At 41.5% G+C, this 19,985-nt stretch overlaps 1 protein-coding gene across 5 annotated transcripts in view; it reads right to left on the bottom strand.

The window, feature by feature from the left end:
* Positions 1-19,985, bottom strand: part of ABR (ABR activator of RhoGEF and GTPase) — a 612,111-nt gene that overhangs the window by 139,543 nt on the left and 452,583 nt on the right. For all 5 annotated transcript variants that reach the window (XM_040338587.1, XM_040338588.1, XM_040338589.1 and 2 more), the window contains one exon: positions 4,744-4,796. In XM_040338587.1, the coding sequence (XP_040194521.1) occupies positions 4,744-4,796 (53 nt within the window). The remainder of the gene's footprint in view (positions 1-4,743; positions 4,797-19,985) is intronic.

The raw sequence follows: 19,985 nt of genomic DNA, 5'->3' as shown, positions 1-19,985 counted from the left end.
TTTATGACTTTAGTATTCAAGTTTTTAGTTAGATTGGACCACAGATTTTTTTATTGTGTGGCAGAGACATATCGGCTGGGAAGATCAATAGGCAGGGTACTAAAAACTGTCTAGTTTGCCATTGATATGCTCACAGTGCCCACCTTACAAATGTAACACTTTGCAGTGCTCAGGAGATTAACTGCTCATTGGCAAGGCTGGAAGTGCCTGCTGACATATCTTTAGGAAACCTTTGCCTACCTGTATAAAGGGCCAAAAGTTTGCAATGAATTGCAAATGTAGTCCGACGTCTGTAACCCCAGTGAAGAACAGGAAAGCACTATTTTGCCAAGATTGTCTTCTAAATACCACTTGGAAGGATAACGCTTTACAGTCAAACCTCATTTTTATTGGACAAATTTGAGTACCAAAATTCAGCCTTCCCTCCTCCTCCCCCTACAGTTATGGTTTCTGGTTTATTGGCAAGATGGCTAGCATCCTTCACCCGATCAGCAGTTGAAGTTAGGTTTGTGTGTATACTAGCTTTGCCATCTATGCTAATTTAATATGTGGTATCCTTGTTATGCACATTAGTCATCATGCTGGAGAAAGCACTTTAATAAGCCATTATGTAAACCATGCTAAACAAAGCACATTAAGAATAGATTTGGAAATCAGTTTGGCTTAATTTACACAGAAATTATATATGTCATTTAAACCTATGTACAAATGTGGAAGGTTTTAAGAACCTATAAATCTAGCAGATCATTCCAAATTGTAAACGGCTTAGAATTATCGTAAAACCTTTCTTTCCATAACACTGACTCACTCTGACACTAGGGGGAGATATTCTTCTTTATATGTTAAAATCGACATACCATAGCAATGTGCAACAACCATAAAGTATATGGACAGAACGTTCTTATTAAATTCATTTAGTTTATGACATTGCCAAACCAGGTTTGAAGCAGAACCCCACAAAAGGACCATAAAGCCATTAAACTTTTCTGGCTCCTCTTATGATTATGGTTTCCAGATTGGAACTTAGGCATGTGTTTCTGAAACTACTATTATTTAATACTTGTATTTGATAAGACAGAGAATCTCTAAATTCATTGTAAAAAAAAAAAAGATAATAAACATTTCACCTGGGATGTAAAAAAGTATTCATATTCCAAATTTTCCACATTTTGTCATGTATTTTATGTTTTAGACCAACACAAAGTGGCACATTATTGTGAAGTGGAAGTTAAATGGTCTTCAAAATGTTTTACAAATAAATACTGTATGTGAAAAGTGTGGCGTGCAGCCCCCTTTACTACGATACCCCTAGCTAAAATCTTGTGGAGCCAATTGCCTTCAGTAGTAATTAGTAAATAGAGTCCGCCTGTGTGTAATTTAATCTCAGTATAAATACAGTTGTTCTGTGAAGCCCTCTGAGGTTTGTTAGAGAACCTTAGTGAACAAACAGCATCATGAAGGCCAAGGAACACACCAGACAGGTCGGGCATAAAGTTGCGGAGAAGTTTAAAGCAGGGTTAGGTTATAAAACAAAAATATCCCAAGCTTAGAACATCTCAGACTTTTTAATCCATCGTCCAAAAATGGAAAGAGTATGGCACAACTGCAAACATACCAACACATGGCCATCCACCTAAGAGATGCACAGCTCAGGTGGGAGAATCTGTCCACAGGACAGCTATTGGTCATGCACTCCACAAATCTGGCCTTTATGGAAGAGTGGCAACAAGAAAGCCATTGTTAAAAGAAAGCCATAAAATGTCCTGTTTGCCAGAAGCCATGAGGGGGGAAACAGAAAACAAGTGGAAGAAGGTGCTCTGGTCGGATGAGACCACAATTAAACTTTTTGGTCTAAAAGGAAAAGCCTAAAAGCAAAACGCTATGTGTGGCGGAAAACTAACATGGCACATCACCCTGAACACACCATCCCCCACCGTGAAACATGGCGGTGGCAGCATCATGTTGTGGGGACTCTTTTCTTCAGCAGGGACAAGGAAGCTGGTCAGAGTTGATGGGAAGATGGATGGAGCCAAATACAGGGCATTCTTAGAAGAAAACCTTTTTAAGAGTCTGCAAATGAATTGAGACTGGGGTGGAGGTTCACCTTCCAGCAGGACAATGACCCTAAACATACAGCCAGAGCTACAATGGAATGGTTAGATCAAAACCTATTCATGTGTTAGAATAAAGTCCAGACCTAAATCCAATTAAGAATCTGTGGCAAGACATGAAAATTGCTGTTCACAGACGCTCTCCATCCAATCTGACAGAACTTGAGCTATTTTGCAAAGAAGATTGGGCAAACATTTTACTCTCTAGATGTGCAAAGCTGGCAGATACATGCCAAAAAAGACTTGCAGCAAAAGGTGGTTCTACAAAGTATTCAGGGGGGCTGAATACAAATGCTGAATACACTTTTCAGATATTTGTAAAAAAAATTATCATTTTCCTTCCACTTCACAATTATGTGCTACTTTGTGTTGCTCCATCACATAAAATCCCCAAAAAATACATTTACGTTTTTGCTTGTAACATGACAAAATGGGAAAAATTTCACGGGGTATGAATACTTTTTCAAGGCACTGTAAATATGAAGAAAATTGAATTATGTTGTAAAACTGGAGGAGGTAAACCATCCACAGAGCTATACAAGACAACATTAGTGGGCCAGTGACTTAGGCAAGCCTCAGATTTACAGACTGTAATAACATTGTCCTTATATTTTTTTCTTCTTCTATCCACCTATGGACGTTTGTGGCTACATTCAGCTGAGAGGAGTCATAATACCCGTTCACACCAGCGGGTGTTTTATGGTGCACATAACTCAGGCTGATGTGTGTTGTCCACACACATGAAAGTGCCGTTTTGTTTTTATAACCTTCATTGAAACTACACTTAGCCCAGGTTCACACTGCCGCAGGATTGAAATTGTGCGAGTTCAGCTGAACTTGCACAATTTCATTCCTGCATGTGAGTCCGATGATTTCAGAGACATCTGTGCGGTTTCCTGTACAGATGTCGATTGAAATCGCACCTGAAATCGCCAAAGGTAGTACAGAAACTACTTTTGGGAATCGGACAGTTCCATTGCAGGCAATAGCCGCCGATATGGTTGCCTTTTATCACAATGCACATCAAAACAGTGTGTTGGTGGGAACAGGTCTTCTACAAAGCAAGGCTTTGCTGGCTTGTTTTTGCGTAAGGCAATGATGGCCAACGGGGCTAATGTGAACAAAACCTTAGGCCTCATTCATACGGGCCGATTTCATCTGTGCCCCATGCAGGGCCATGTCTGCCCACACAGGGATGCACAGGGTTGCATGAATCCCAATGCAGGCTATCCCATTCATGTCTATTGGGACACAGTTGCTGTTCCCAATATGACATCTGTGTGGATGCATGTCCCTGAAATAGCCCTGTGTGTGTGTTTGGGGCTGTGCACCCACGTGGATGTCACATTGGGAGCAACAACTGTTTGTGTAGCCGCTGTGTCCAATAGACAGCTATGGGACTGCTGGTATGGGGATGCATGCAACACTTGTGCATCCCCCGTGCCAGTAAAACACAACCCTGCACATGGCATAGATCAAATTGCCCTCTGTGAATGAGGCCTAATGCCGCGTACACATGGTCGTTTTTCGGCATGAAAAAAAATACTTTTTTTTCAGCATGTCCAAAAAACAACGTTTTTCCAACTTCATCATTAAAAACGATGTTGCCCACACACCATCGTTTTTGAAAAGTGATGAACAAAGCGCGGTGACATACAACACGTACGACGGCACTCTGAAGGGGAAGTTCTATTCGCATTTGGGCTGCTTTTAGCCGATTCCTTGTTAGGAAAAGACGATTCGCACTTTTCTGTCTGTTACCGCGTGATGAATGTGCTTACTCCATTATGAACGGTAGTTTTACCAGAACGAGCACTCCCGTCTCATAACTCGCTTCTGGGCATGCGCGGATTTAAAACGTCGTTTTAGCCCACACACGATCATTTTTTACAACACGAAAAACTACATTTTAAAAAACGTCGTTAAAAAATGCAGCATGTTCAAATTTATTTTTTTGTCGTTTTTCAGAAGCCGAAAAACGTTGTGAAGCCCACACACGATCATTTTAAATTACGTTTTTAAAAACGACTTTTTTTAATGCCGAAAAACGACCGTGTGTACACGGCATAATAGTTAGAAAATGTAAAACCATATCTTATTTTTATTGTTTGATGGTTTGTACAGTTAAAAAGTAGCCCATATAAATCAGCGTATCTGCTCTTTTCAATAGAGCATTCAAGCAGTAGTTTTTTGAATAAAATAATCAGACACAAGGAATGAAGTATCATCATACAGGTATGCCGAGGACGGCAGGATATCGAAATTAAACCCTGCAAACAGGCCTACTTTAGAAAACATTTAAAATACACTGCATAGCACTGCCTCATTATTATGAGTATACAAATAGTTTAGAATGAATAAGTCATTATAATTGAATAATATTTAGAATGAACTTGCACTATTATTATTACATATTAACATTTAGATTGAACTTGTGTTATGTTATAATATTTTTTTAATTAAATTGCCTTATTTATTTAAATAAATAATATTGAGATAAAACTTATTCAACATGTCTTGACCTTATAAGGAGCACCAACAGTCAGATAATTTCCTGATAACATCACATCAGTCAGGCTGTGACTCATGCACATCATAGTGAAGATTGGTAGAAGAATATATTGCTACTCACATGCAGAACTAAAGTACTCCGGGTCACACGATCTATAGGCTTGTACAGCAGAGCTATGAGAAACATAAAATGGTATTAGCATTAGATACAGTAAGTTCACACCCAGGCAGGGTGGACTGTTCACACAACAAAGCCAAGGGTGACATTCAAGGTACACTGTTATTTTTAGCAGCTTACTAATTCTATTATGAACAGAGAACAGACCACTTCAACTCCTCTGCATACAAGACAATATAGATAATTATAACACAGAACATTATTTTCCTAATACCAGGTTTTGTTTATTCCTTTTGCAGATATCAGAATAAAGACATCAGAATAAAAAAAGTGATCACTGACTCTGTTCATTCATAACTGAGCAGAGTAAACTGTGTTTATGATGCTTACGTTTATGAATGGAGAAGAGCCGCTGTCTCCTGTCCATTCATTTTCAGTGCAGCTGAGGCTGCAGAGAAAGGGACTGGGGAATGTGTGTCCTCCGTCTCTTTCTCGGTCTCAAAAGGGAGGAGATGTCAGGGGTCTGTTTAGCGTCCCCCCAACAGGGCTAATAAATAATAATAATAATAAAAAATTGTATAAATATTTAAAAAAGGTAAAATTGTAAAAAAAAACACCGACACCATCCTCTCCCCCCCAAAAAATTTGAACAGCGCAGCCAATCAGCAAATAGGCTATCATTTGTTATATAGTTTAATTGCAAAACCTTTAGAGTCGGTTCACACTAGGGCGACACGACTTCCAGCGTGACTTTCAGAGGCGACTCCGACACGACTTGAGCATGAACCACAGGGCGATCTGGGGCGATTTACAACACGACTTGAAGTCGTCTCCGGGACAGGAGACTTTCCAGTGGCCAATCAAACAACAATCAGCTCTGAGGGAAGGGAGGGGGATGGAGAGGTTTGCCTGAGAAATGTATGTTATCTTCCTGGAAAGTCGCTAAGACAGTGATCAGTCTTGGATCAGACTTGGAGGCGACTTCCATTGAAATCAATGGGTACAAATCGCCTACAAGTCGGATTGAAGTAGTACAGGAACTTCTTTTGAAGTCGGAGCGACTCGAGTCGTGTGTATTAACACCGCTCCCATTCACTTGCATTGTTTTTCTCGACAGCGCGACTTGGGACGACTTGAGGCGACTTCAAGTCGGATCGCAAGTCGCCCCAGTGTGAACCGGCTCTTATGCTTAACTGGAGTGCAACACTTCTGTTTGCCAATAAAGTTAACGAGCAGCTATCACTTTCTATGATCAGAGATTGCCTTACCTCTGTGATACACCTATTGTTATAGGTTCTTCATTGCACTTCACCAATTCATTCAATACACAAGGTGACACTTGGACCATTATCAGAACACACAAGTTTGATGGCAGAGATTATTAGCACAGAGAGCAGAAGAACATTAGAACAGGGACTGCTGTCAGTAATTTAGCTCAGGGTTACTTCCATCTCAGTCATAGTGATTTAAATGATCTTTTCTGAGTCTGCCATACCCATTACATCAAGAATGAGAGAGCCAGATAAAAATAGAAGTGATGTTATGTGTCGGGAGGGAGAATCATCACCCATCAAACCCAACTTTATTTAATGCCTTTAAAACACAAGTTCTCCAGCTTGTGTTTAATAACAGCAATGATTACACAGAAGATGCATCAGTTAATAATGTAATATCATATGTCACTACGAAGAGTCTTGAGCAGTGACAGGACTTACTCCCCCAAATTTAAACACCGGAGCACTGATCATCCGAAACAATTAGTGTAAATGATCTTTACAAGTCAAATGTGGCATTTTGGTTAGCTTTATGGTGATAGATGCTCAATCACTACACTCTGATGGATGTGCCTTTTCCCCTGGGTGATGGCTGAATCCATGATTCAATCTGAGTGAGAAGATCCATCTGTTAATATCACTCTGTTTATGGAAATTAGGTTTTCTTTGTCTTGAAAATTTTCAACCATTAGCCTCAATTCAAGTAGCACAAGAGTATTTTTTGTTAGATTTGCTAAACTAAATTACTGAATGTTCTGGATGAACTTAACAAAACTTGCATATTTTATATAAAAAAAATCCATAAGAATGTTGGATGGGTTTCTACTTTATAAAATAAAACTAGCTTCAGTCTAGTGACAGTGAACTTTAAAAAAGGGGCCATAGCAAGAAAAGGGAGCCATTTCAATTGGGGACAAGAGGTTGGGGAAGGTTATTTTCTGCTCTAGCATGGCTGTGTCCATTTCCCCAAACCAGCTCCATACAGATATGGTTCGAGGAGTTTGGTGGCTTGGTGATATTGAATTAGCTTGCACACAGCCCTGACGTCAAGCCCATTGAATACCTTTGGGATGACAAATAACCTTGCGAACAAGGTCTTCCAGTCCAATATCAGTAACTGATCTCTCAAATGATTTCACTGAATGGTAACAAATTCCCACAGATACTCTCCAAATTCTTTTGAAAAGTCTTTCTAGAAGAGTGGAGGCTGTTGAACCAGCAAAGGAGAGGTAATGCCATATTCAATGCCTATGCTTTTGGAATGGGAGGGCCAAACAAACTCAAATAGGCATGATGGTTAGCCGTTTACAAACCTCTGGCCATATTGTATATTAAGACTTTTAACAGTTAAAATAAATATGTAATAATAGACATTAGGGTCCATGCACACTAGCTTAAAGGGGTTGCAAACCCTTGTGTTTCACCTTAATGCACCCTATGCTTTAAGGTGAAAAAACATCTTGCAGTGTCCGGCCCCCCAGCCAGCCCATTTTACTTACCTGAGCCCCGAATTTCTGTGGGCGCATCCCCGCTGTCGCTCTCTCCATGTGTTCCAGACTCTTGATTGGATAGATTGATAGCAGCACAGCCATTGGCATCCACTGCTGTCAATCAAATCCAATGACGGGGGCCGAATACGAGGAGCCGCGAGACCCCAGAACAGGTGGATCGGGGCCACTCTGTGCAAAACGAACTGCACAGTGAAGGCAAGTATGACATGTTTGTTGTTATTTTTTTTAAATGAACCTTTAGGCCTCTCACACTGCGCGGATCAGTAACGATCCGCCTTGTGCACCTCCGCTTGCTCAGCGGGGATCGCTCCGTTGATCCCAGCTGAGTCGGCGGATGACAGGGCGGTCCCCGCACACTGTGCAGGGACCGCCCTGTCTTTTCTCCGCTCTTACCTATGGGGGGATCGGATGAACACTGACCGTATGTCCGTGTTCACCCGATCCGATAGACGGAAGGAAAAGTAGGTTTTTCCTCCGTCACACTTTGGCGGATCGGATGTCAGCTGGCATGTCACCGCTGACATCCGCGGCTCCATAGAGGAGCATGGAGCGCCCATACAGGTCCGCAAAAAAAACTGACAGACGGACCTGTACGGGCGCTCAGTGTGAAAGAGCCCTTAGTGTCACTTTAAGAATGCTGCTTCTACAGGAGTTGTGTGTTCTGCTTGTAGAAGCAGCTGATGTTATTGTATATGTCCATGCACATTAGGACATTTGGAGGAATATTTCAAGTTCAGCGTTTAGAGGCAGTAAAAAAAAAAAAAGAATAAATACTCCGAACTCCTGTACAAAGACATTCTATATGAGCATTTATTTTTTCTGCCAAGCCGACGCTTTTTTAAGCCCAGTGTGCATGGAGCCTTATGTTTGTTAACAAATATAATAACTTGTATGTCTTTGTGAACTGAAGCCATTGTGGGAAGGACCCAGCAAAAAGAGCGGTTCTGCAATGTACTGAATACTCTGCTCCCGAATGCACCTCTTCTTGCCTGAGTGGACACAACTGTCCTAACAGAGCATGACATGATGCACAGAGAAATTTCCTTTACTGATTTATTAATGTCCATGTTGAGCCTGGTTTGCATGCACAAGAGATAAGGACTGCTCTATAGGCAACTCTTGTATGCATTGACTCTCTCCAATAAGACAGGAGAAAGCACAAAAAGGAAGACAGGCCTGCATATGGCCATTCTACATTGCCCAAAACTGCCCAGAGATGTGAAATGGCAGCTCCTCTGATCTGGAATTTTTGCTGAATCAGAGAACAATATGTAGGGCCAGCCATTTGCCTGATGCTCTCTGATCAGACATGTGAGAAAAACAGTTTTGACACCTGTAATTACTCACTGAAATAAGTGGCACAGGCCAAGGCTGATATACAACCTCTTACCTACAGGAATAAAAAAATTGGCTGACAAAGACATTCGTGCTTATGTGCGAGACAGCAGATCAAGGTGCCTAAGGGTAGTTCTTTCAAGCCTGTTAATTAAAGGGTCCCCCGAAGGTTGTGGAGCTTGCATAGCTAAAAATATACAAAAAATAAAAGGGCCACTGTGGAAAAAAATAACAAAGATGGCTGTGGCCCATGGCAAGCATCTTGATATTGAAACACATTTTCAAACTCTTACTGGAAAAATTGAGATTTGAAGCATAGTCAAACACACTGTTCCACTTGTATTTTCAACTCTTTTTTTACTTAATTGGCACCAGAATTATCTGTTTTGTTGAAGCATTTTGAATACAGCAGGCCTTCACCCGCCCTCCTCTTTTGGGACTGCCGTAATTTTAGTATAATAAAAGAAAGTAGCCTCAGTCCAGGCTGATAGTAAAGTTTAATGAATAAATCCACTGCAATCCTGTCTTAGGCTGGATTCACACCTATGCATTTTACACTACAGAACGTTTTCCATAGGAAACCATGTTAAATGGACTGGAGTGCAAATCTACAAAATGCAAAAAGCACTAAAAATGCATAGGTGGGAATCCAGCCTTACAATGGATTCATTTAATAACCACTTTAATACAGGGCACTTTCCCCCCTTCCTAACCCATGACAATTTTCAGCGCTGTTGCACTTTGAATAAAAATTGCGCAGTCACGCAACACTGTATCCACAAAAAAGTTTTTCTTTGTTTCTGTTATAAAATATAAAATGTTGTTTTCTCCTTCACTGATAAGGTGGCACTGATATGTATTATTGATGAGTGGCACTGATGGACAGCACTGATAGTCATTACTCATGGGCACTGGATTGGCATCTGTGAAGGACACTGACAGGCATTACTGATGATCCCTAATTGGCACTTTGGTAGGCACTGACTGGCATTTTGATGGGAAACGACTGGCATCTGAAGGGCACTGATTGGCAGCTGTGGTGCGCACCTCTGGGGGCTGCGCTGGAAATCAATGCGCCGATTATCAGTGCACATCCCCCCCCCGACAGGAGAGACGCAGATTGGCTCTCCCTGTCAACGCAAACCGAGGAAAGTCGATTACCGCCAATTCCTGGTTACCGTTGTGATTGGTCTCAACTGATCACGTTGGTAAAGAGCTTATGGCATAGGCCTTTTACCACGATCGGAAATGCGGTGTCAGAGTGATACACCGCATCTTATCCTGGCATATCCTGCTGGATCTTACATGATGCCCAGACAGGATTGCCGACGTCAATCCGCAATAGGGTGACCGGGAAGTGGTTAAACTTTGACAGAAGCTTTCCTCATTTAGTGTTCATATCTTCTTTTCTTACGCTATTGACTATGAGGAGGAGAATGAACTGTTTGGGGAGCCGAGACTGAGGATCTGGTACTATGCGGGTAAGTATCAGTACCGGAGCATCAAATCTATCACAGCCATCATTCACCTTTTTTCTTTCTAGAATTCACTTAAAGTGATACTAAATAGAGAAGTGATAATTGGCATAATTCGTTCACATAAATCATATATATCATGGCACTGATGTTTTCTTTTTTTAAATCCTCTAAGTACCGTATTTCTGCAGTGCTGTTGTGTGGTCACATGATCTTTCCCCTGTTCTTTGGCATTAATATGTTGTAGGCAGCATTGTCAATTTCGTCGACTAAATACCATTTTATACAACTAAAATACAGCTAAAACAATTCAGATGACTAAAACGACATTTTAGTCAAAAGACTAAAATGAACATGTCATTTTAGTAAATTTAATTTATATCACAACGGCTAAATCTGTGTCTGTAGTGCACGTTCAAACCTTAATACCATAAAAAATAAACATGTTATCCGATTCTTACTCCAAAAGTATATATTGTTTGGCAGTCCTAAAGAAATAATGTATTCAAATTTAACTAAACCGATTAGACTAAAATCTACTGGAGATTTCAGTCGACTAAACTACGACTAAATCAACTCAGATGACTAAAATACAATTAAAACTAAAATTTAATTTTAGTCAAAAGACTATAACTAAATTGAAGTTTGATGTCAAAATTAATACTGGTAGGCATTAACACTAGCTTTCACTTTTCAGAGGGCATCTGCATCTGAGGCTCTTTTTTTTACATATTTTAATATTACATATTTTAATACTGATTTATATTAAAACAAAGTGTTTTTGATTACATTCACTAAGAAACTCACAATCAGCATACTATATCCTTCCCCCGTAATGTTTAGCAATAGGAGGATATGGAGAAGGAGGGAGGGGTAGTGTCATTTACCACTCTGTATACGCCCACATGTGTGACTCTATAGTCACATGGGCTGCACAGATAAGAACAAGGGGAAATAAGAACTGAGCATGCTCAGAACAGGACACCAGCTTCTCTACACAATCTCACAAACCTGCAGTGGAGACACAAAGAAGATGGGAGAGACAGCTAAAAGGCAGGATCAACTAGGTATATTTCACTCTACACAACAATTGATTTAGTGGTGTTGCGAGTATGCATCCTCTGTCATATAGCTTGTGATTAGAGGTTTTCATAGTCTTGGTTTAATGACACTTTAAGCCTAATGTACAAATGTCTACTATTAAACTTACTACTGTACTGTGATTTATTAAATTATTGTGCAACTTATTTTTAAACACCAACATCATTGAAAAGCAGTGATGCTGTCCATAGCAAATAGTCAAATATGTGTTTGCATGTATGCTTGCTATTGCAGGTGCCTTGAAGTCCCCATTCACACCGAATTTGCACTCACTGGCTGATGCTAGATAAGAGGATTACCATTATTTTCCACGGATCTCATTTACAGCTGTGCATTTCCCTTACATAGGTCTCAGTAAAAAAAAAAAAGTTTTTTTGTTAGTTTTTTTGGTGCAGGAATGTGGACATTTTTGGCCCTATGGACTTTATGAGAGTGGTGCGTGTAAATTTAAACAAAAACACAAAGACGCAGGACAATGCACAAAAAAAAACAAGAAAATGCAGACAGACACACAAGTTTGAACCTATTTTTACAAAAAAAAAAAATGTCTACAGAATATGAAGTATTCGATTTTTTTAGCCTGAAAACATGGAATTACGATAGACAATGTGGCTACAAATGTAGGCACTAAAAACTACCCCCCTTTGATTATACCACTAATTTGGTATATTATTTCTGCTTGTCACACACTAGACACTTGGGGAGTAAACATTTTCCCGAAAACAGCAGCATACCAACACCTACATAAACCATGCTGGAAAAAAAAAACAGCTACACCCCTCTATGTATGGCATAACTGAAGTCACCTAAAGATTGCCAAACTGGTATCTAAATGCAGGCAGAAGGCATCTAGGAGATGGCTGCAGATAGCTTCAGCTTTCTACACATTAAGCAGTCAATAGTGAAGTATGATAGGAGGCAGGCCTCGTCTCCAGCTGTGGTTGATATTTGCATTATTCAGCACCATGAATATTGGGCCCCTGAGACATTTTTGCAAATACCAATCAGAACCTGGAAGGTGATCTCTTGGCCCTCCGCCCTTCACAATTTGTTACTGGCTTCTAATTGTGATGGCCAGCATCACTGTCCAATAGCAAGCTTTAAGAATCAGGGTCTCTGCGTAATCCTGAAAAATGATGAAGCCAAATACAGTATAGGCGGCTGTGCCAGCTATTGCACATAACATTTAATAAACTAACGGCTGGACTCCAGGCAGATACTCCCTTCATAGTCTAAACACAAGCTAGGGAGGGTTCCAATGCAAATAGTATTGCTAAAAGTGATATTAAAACCGCTAGTTTACAAAGAAAAAATGGTCAGAAAAACACAGTAAGAAATAATTTCATTAACAGTGAGATCTCAGCCCTGCTAGCTAGGAAACGTACCCCTCTTCCTTACAATTCTGCCCTCCCAAAGCTACGCTTACGAAATGGCAAAGGGACTCAGAAACCACATTCGGTGGTTCAAGAATTTTGTGATTTTTATTTAAAATCATTTGCTTCACCAACTGCCTTCCCCGCAGCTTTAGCCTTTAAAGACATTCCTCTAACCTATGTGATGGAGAGAGATTTTACGGAGGAGGAAATCAAAAGCAGCTATCAAGGGCATGGATCCATCAAAAGCACCTGGCCCTAATGGATTTTCGGGTCACTATTATAGGAAGTATTCCGAATTGCTGACACCTCATCTCTGCTCATTTTTTAACGATTTGAAGAAAAACTCTGCTTTGGCCACGTCTGAAAATGCAGCCTTTATCCATGTCATTCCTAAAGCGGGGAAGGATCATGGGGACAGTGCCAACTACCGTCCAATCTGACTTATTAATGTAGATCTCAAACTGATGACTAAGGTCTTATCAAATCGAATGAATACTTTCCTGGCTAGGACCATCCGGACCAGGTGGGGTTTGTGCCTAACCGTCAGGCTCCCGATCAGACTCGATGACTAATGGATCTTATATGAGCGGTGAAGTCTAACTGGGCCAATTATGGACCCTGGAAGGGTATGATGGTGTCCTTAGACCTTTGTAAGGCTTTTGACTCCTGATCATGGGATCCGTTTTATGCACTTAAAGGTTACGGATTTGGCCCAAAGTTTCTGACGGTTTTGCGGACCCTTTATAGCACGGCCACTGCTAGAATACTGGTGAAGGTATATAATTCACATCAAATACATATTCACAGGGGAACCCGACAAGGGTGCCCTCTATCTTCCATCTTATTTATACTGGCCCTGGAACCCCTGGCTATCAAACTTAGGTGCCATCCCAACATAAAATGGATACAGTGTGGAGATTTTGAGCACAAGTGTGCTCTTTTTTGCCGACGATGTCCTCTTGCTTCTTTACTCCCTGGTCATGTCACTCCCAAATCTATACCAATTAATGCGTCACTTCTTCACTATCTCGGATCTATCAATCATACTAAATCGGCTACCCTTAATCTCTCTCCTTGGATGCAGACATGGTTACACAATTACAAAACCTATTTCCTTTTAAAAAGGCAGAAGAAGGCCCTTCCATATTTAGGAATTTTTCTGACTCCTACTATAGATAAGTTATATCAGGCAAACTACCCCCCATTATATAGAAGGATGATAGCAGATCTTCAACGATGGGAAAACAACCCCCCGCCGTGGTTCGGTAGACTGTACACGATTAAGGTTGCCAAGGTTGTTATACCTATTCAGAACATTGCCTATCTCAATATGTATGCCGGATTTACACAAGTTCCAAAATAAGGTTTTGAAATTTATATGGAGGAATAAGAGACCTCGGGTGAACAAACTCACCTTATACACGCCCATGCTAAGAGGTGGCCTGGGATTCCCGGACTTAGCTAAATACTTCCATGCAGCACAACTGGCACAACTAATCACTTCCATTCTTTATCACCTCAATCTACTTGGATGAAATTGGAATCCTCCTTACAGGCCACAAAAACATTAGCCATTGAATGTGTTATGATGTCAACCGCATTATAATTTTCTTTACATTTGTAGGATAGATTAACAAAGACTTACGGTTTTAAATCCCCACAAACTCCCTTGGCTTGCAAACCAGATTTCACTCAAGGTCTCAATCCCCACACCTTTACGTGGTGGACCAACAAGAGTTTGATGCGCATTGCTGACCTTTGTGATCACAGAGGGATCTAATCAAAAGAAACCCTAAGAGACAAATACCAACTCCAGAACTCAGAATTATTTCATTATGTTCAAATTGCGCATTTCTTGAAACCCCTACAGTGTACATCTGATATTACCAAATTTACCTTGATGGAGTATTTGTGTAGGTCCTTTGATAAGCACACTGGCTACATCTCTAAAATGTATAACGTACTAACTTCCAAGTCAGAAAAACTTTTAGGTAGATTCACAAAGAGTTAGGCCGGCTTATCAGTAGATAAGCCGACCTAACTCTGAATCTACGCCGCCGTTTGTTTAAGTGTATGCTCAAACAGAGATACACTTAAACAAAGCTAAGATAGGCCGGCTTGCGCCGTTCTATCTTAGCTTGCAATTATTTGGATGGCCGCTAGGTGGCGCTTCCATTGTGGCCTGCGTAGATTATGTAAATGAGGGGATACGCCGATTCACGAACGTATGCCAGGCCTACGCTGTCGAATTATGTCGTTTTCGTAAGGCCTTAGTCGGCCTAAAGTTAGAGCTATGCTCTAGTGGACTAGTAATGTTAAAGTATGGCCGCCGTTCCCGCCGCGAGGTTCGAAATTTTTGCGTCGTTTGCGTAAGTCGTCCGCGAATCGGGAGTTACGTCGTTTACGTTGAAATCAATAGGCCCGTACGGCGTACTTAGCCGCAATGCGCACTGGGAAATGTAGTTGCCCGGCGCATGCGCAGTGTCAAAAAACTTCAAAAAACGTGAGGTCAAGCCTCATTTCCATACAACACGCCCCCCTCCAAGTCATTTGAATTAGGCGCCCTTACGCCCGCTAGTTTGAGGCTACGCCGCCGTAGATTAGCAGGTAAGTGGTTTGAAAATCACTACTAGCCTAACTAATTTACGGCGGTGTAGCCTAAACAGGCTAGGCTGTCCTAAAGTTACACCAATGTACGTGAATCTACCTATTTATGTTTAAAGTTTTATATGATGAAGTGGGAACAAGACATAGGCAAAACGCTCGAAATGGATGAAGGTCCAAAATGTCACAGTTTACGTCAAAATCTTACATAAATACATCATTGGTTGAGATGGTACATGGTTCCGACGAGAATAGCCGCGTATGTCACAGGGGCCTATTCCTCTTGTTTTCGAGGGTGAGGCATGGAAGGCACAGTATTACATATATGGTGATCCTGTCCCAGCGCTTCTGGATCCGTATCTACAACTTAATTTATTCACTTACACAGGTGAATCTACCCAATTTACTACAGCAAGCTCTTTCGGGATGACCAGTTAGTGGAACACCAAGACAGGCAGGGAAACTCAGCCTTTATTTTCACAGCAGCTAGCATAGCAGTAGCTAGGTCCTGGAGGACACCCATCATGGTAAAAGAACGCCTTTTGTAATTCTATTAGACGAACAAGCTAGTTTTGATAGGATCTGGGAACCCAGGATTAAAAACTTGTCTGACAGCTTTCAGGGTCCAGACAAGCTCATACTATGGAGTGCACCATTTTCATTGGTATTTTATCCTCTTTCAATTATTTTCTCAGTTTTCTTTGGCTTACCCCTTTCCTTATGCTCTCCGCTGCAGCATCAGGGAGATGGACATGATAAAATCTACAACAATGAGCATAACAATAAAAGGGAAGGCTATACTATTCTGTTCAAATGCTAAATTTAGAATCTGTATTTCTAGACCACACTGATCCTAGGATACTGGCCTCACAGTTATGTTACCTGGGTTTTCCTCCTCCTTCCTCCTATGGCATGTGGGGGAGCGACGGAGAAACCATAAGATACTTATCGTTACCTCTAGGGTGCAGAAATTTTAATGTGTGATTTTTTTCTATCCCTGATATGGAGTAACAAGCTGTAAAGGGTGTGCAGGTCATAAGAGAAAATTCTTCCTGAAATGTTCACTGTACTGCGATACAGATATATGATACGTTGTTCAAGCCCTTAACTTTCTAATGGTCTTGGAAATTTCAATAAAAATCATTGAAACAGAAAAATTAGATCACAGGATCATTAAGCAGTGAATGTGTATGGCTCATTTTTCGAAATATGGCGTCACTTTAACTTCTGTACAGACTGCAGGGGATTGGGGGGCCTGGCCATGCAGTGGGGCAGGGACAGATCACTAGATTTTCTGAGCAGAATTACAAATCCCTGGGCATGTAGCACGGTTCATATATCTGTACTTCCAATGTGTATTTAACGGTGTGACTTAATTTCAGCTTTAAGGTAGCTACAGATTTCCCTTAAAAGGAAAAAATGAAAGGGAACATTGACAATACTGTTGTGACATCCCTCTCTCTTGACTACATGAAACAATCACCTGCAAGTTGGAACGTAAAATTATAGTCACATTGTTGCTCCAAGGCATGAGAGCTGGAATAATTGCCCTACTTTTCAGACAATCAGGGAGTCTGTGAAAATTGTACATCCCTCATTAGCGTTTAACTTTAATTGTAGTTGGATGTGTTCCAACCACTAAGAGAATCAAGAAAGAAAATAAAATCAATCCAAACAACGAATACAGCCGAGGACAGGTCCTCTGACAGAGATTCAGGATTACCAAGAGCCTTGCTGTGCTTTTCACATTATTCCAGAAATAATCATTCATCCTCTGCATGGATCATCTGCACAGATCCCGGCTATAATCATGAATACCTGAAGCCTTTATCACTAACTGCAATGTGCCCGAGGCAGCGAGAGATAAATGTCGTGCACAGTCACAAGAATGGCAAGGAGGTTTATACATCACAATCCAAAAACCCTGAAATCTCTATCATATCCTACAAAAGCTTAGTGACACAATATATCTCACTACACGGTATAGTCAATTTATTTTTAACCCATTTATTTGATTACCACCTCAAAACGAATCTAAAAGATTTAAAGCGGGGGTTCACCCTTAGAGGGCACTTTTCCCCCTTAGATTCCTGCTCGTTATTACTAGGGGAATCGGCTATTTATTTTAAAATATGTGCAGTACTTACCCGTTTACGAGACGCATCCTCTCCGTCGCTTCCGGGTATGGGCTTCGGGAATGGGCGTTCCTTCTTGATTGACAGGTTTCCGAGAGGCTTCCGACGGTCGCATCCATCGCGTCACGATTTTCCGAAAGAAGCCGAACGTCGGTGCGCAGGCGCAGTATAGAGCCGCACCGACGTTCGGCTTCTTTCGGCTACGAGTGACGCGACGGATGCGACCGTCGGAAGCCTCTCGGAAGGCTGTCACTCAAGAAGGAACGCCCGCTCCCGAAGACCCATACCCGGAAGCGACGGAAGAAGATGCAGCTCGAAAACGGGTAAGTACTGCTCATATTTTAATACAAATAGCCGATTTCCCTAAACCGAACGAGCAGGAAGCTAAGGGGAGATTTTTTTTTTTTTTTTAAATGGGTGAACTCCCGCTTTAATTATTGTCCTTTTTTTTATTATATTTTTTAATAGGCCAGTTGATATTTTTTAGTAGCATCCCAAATGCACCAAGCAAGAAAAATTAGTCTAGCTAAAATAAGTGCATGGGCCTCTTTGCTGCCCGTTAGGTGGCCCACTAAAATAAATGGACTGCCCAACATGTAAACAAAGCGCATACGTGTGCCATGAATATGCAAATCATCCATGTGTGCTGTGCACATGGGCCCGGGGAAGGGGGGGGGGGCACTGGGCCCTGACACATAATGCAAACATGGAAGAGCTGCCCTGTGCTCCAAAATGCCCTCCTCAGTGCCTTCCCTACTCCCGCAGCACCAATCCTCCTCTGTGGATCCCTTGCAGGTGCTGGCATCTCATTACTTCAAGTGCTGCAAGGGAGCCACTTTGGGAATTATCTCTAGATTCCCTGCAATGCTCTGACCATCCCCCCCTTGTACCGACCATCCCTGGCGCCCCCTCCCTGCAGCGCAGCTGGCTGGCTTCCTCTCCTCTAAATTCTCTAAAGCTTGCCAAAAACATTGTAATCTTATTTTACAATATCATGTGTTATAATTTATTTGGAAAATCGCCATACAATCTCACCAAGACCCCATACAGACTATCATGCCTTGTACACACAAGCGTTTTTTCCGTCGGATAATAAACCAACGGTTTTCCCAACAGAATTCCTCTCAGCCTGCCTTGCATACACACACTCAAGACAAAAGTCTGCCTGTCCAAAGTGCGGTGAGGTACAACACTATAAATGGAAAGTTCCATTCCAACGGCACCACCCTTTGGGCTGCTTTTGCTGATCCTCGGGTTAGTAAGTTTGGTGAGAGACGATTCGCGCTTTTCAGCGCTTTGCAGCGTGACGAATGTGCCATCTCCATTCTGAACGCTAGCTTTACCAGAAAGAGCGCTCCCGTCTCATACTTGATTCTGAGCATGTGCGGTTTCCTGCCCGTCGGAAAACCATACAGACGAATGGTTTTCCTGCTCGGATTTTTGGCCTCATGGGAAAAAAGAGATCCTGATCTTTTTCTTGTCCGACAGTTTTCCCGTCGGAAAAACTGCGATTGAGCATACACACGGCCGGGATTCCCAGCGAAAAGCTCTTATAGCAGTTTTCTCGTCGAAAAAAAAACACTTCCGTGTACGGGGCATTAAAGTTTCTGCAGATTTTCAAATTTACCAAAAGCATGTAGTGCAAGTGCCTGCCTGACTGCATACAAATTGAAACTCTTAAGGTTTGACCTCATATTATATTGTTGTGGTAAATCGGAAGACAAAAATCTGCAGAAAATCTAATAGTGTTTGGGGCCTTAGAGTTTCCAACATTATGTAAAATGAAGGCCTACAGTAAAAATCGATTATCAAATTCACATCAGGCAGCGTGGTTTCCATGACATATGCAGGCACCGTTTCCCCAATAGTGGTACTGCACAGTGCTTTATGGTTTTCCCCTTTTCCAGTGCAGCTGTCTGCCTATATCAAAAGAAAGCACTACAGTCTCTAGGCGGCTTACCTATAATTGGTTTCCTCTAGACACCTAAGCCTCTGAGATAAACTTTGCTTATCTAGCATACTGACAGGACAACTGAAACCACGTTCCAAAATAGCATAACAGCAGCAAGGAAATGTGGAAATTATGCTCAGGGTGAATTTTACGCCATATGTGAAAGTGCTGGCAATTTCCCTCCTAAGCAGAATGCCAAAACTCACCATTAGTGGTTGGATATTCAGTGCTGCCAAATAAAAACATGCCCCAGAATGACGTCAGACTTGTGACGAAACACGTCCATAGGAGCGGCGTGCTGACGTCACCGTGCTGTTAAACATTCAGAAGGAACGGGTGTTCGCAGCGTAGCCGGCTTACAATCCATGCTTGACATAGGTTACCTCTATGTAAGTGATGGTTTGTGCACTTTGATAATTTATTATAAAAAACAGTACCACTTGCATTTGCAAGCTGGTTTTACCTATGGCAAGCCATCCTTTC

This window comes from Rana temporaria, chromosome 2 (assembly GCF_905171775.1).
Source record: "Rana temporaria chromosome 2, aRanTem1.1, whole genome shotgun sequence".
Lineage (NCBI taxonomy): Eukaryota > Metazoa > Chordata > Amphibia > Anura > Ranidae > Rana > Rana temporaria.
Note: the sequence above shows the minus strand (reverse complement) of the source record. Positions and strands in the feature narration are given on the sequence as shown.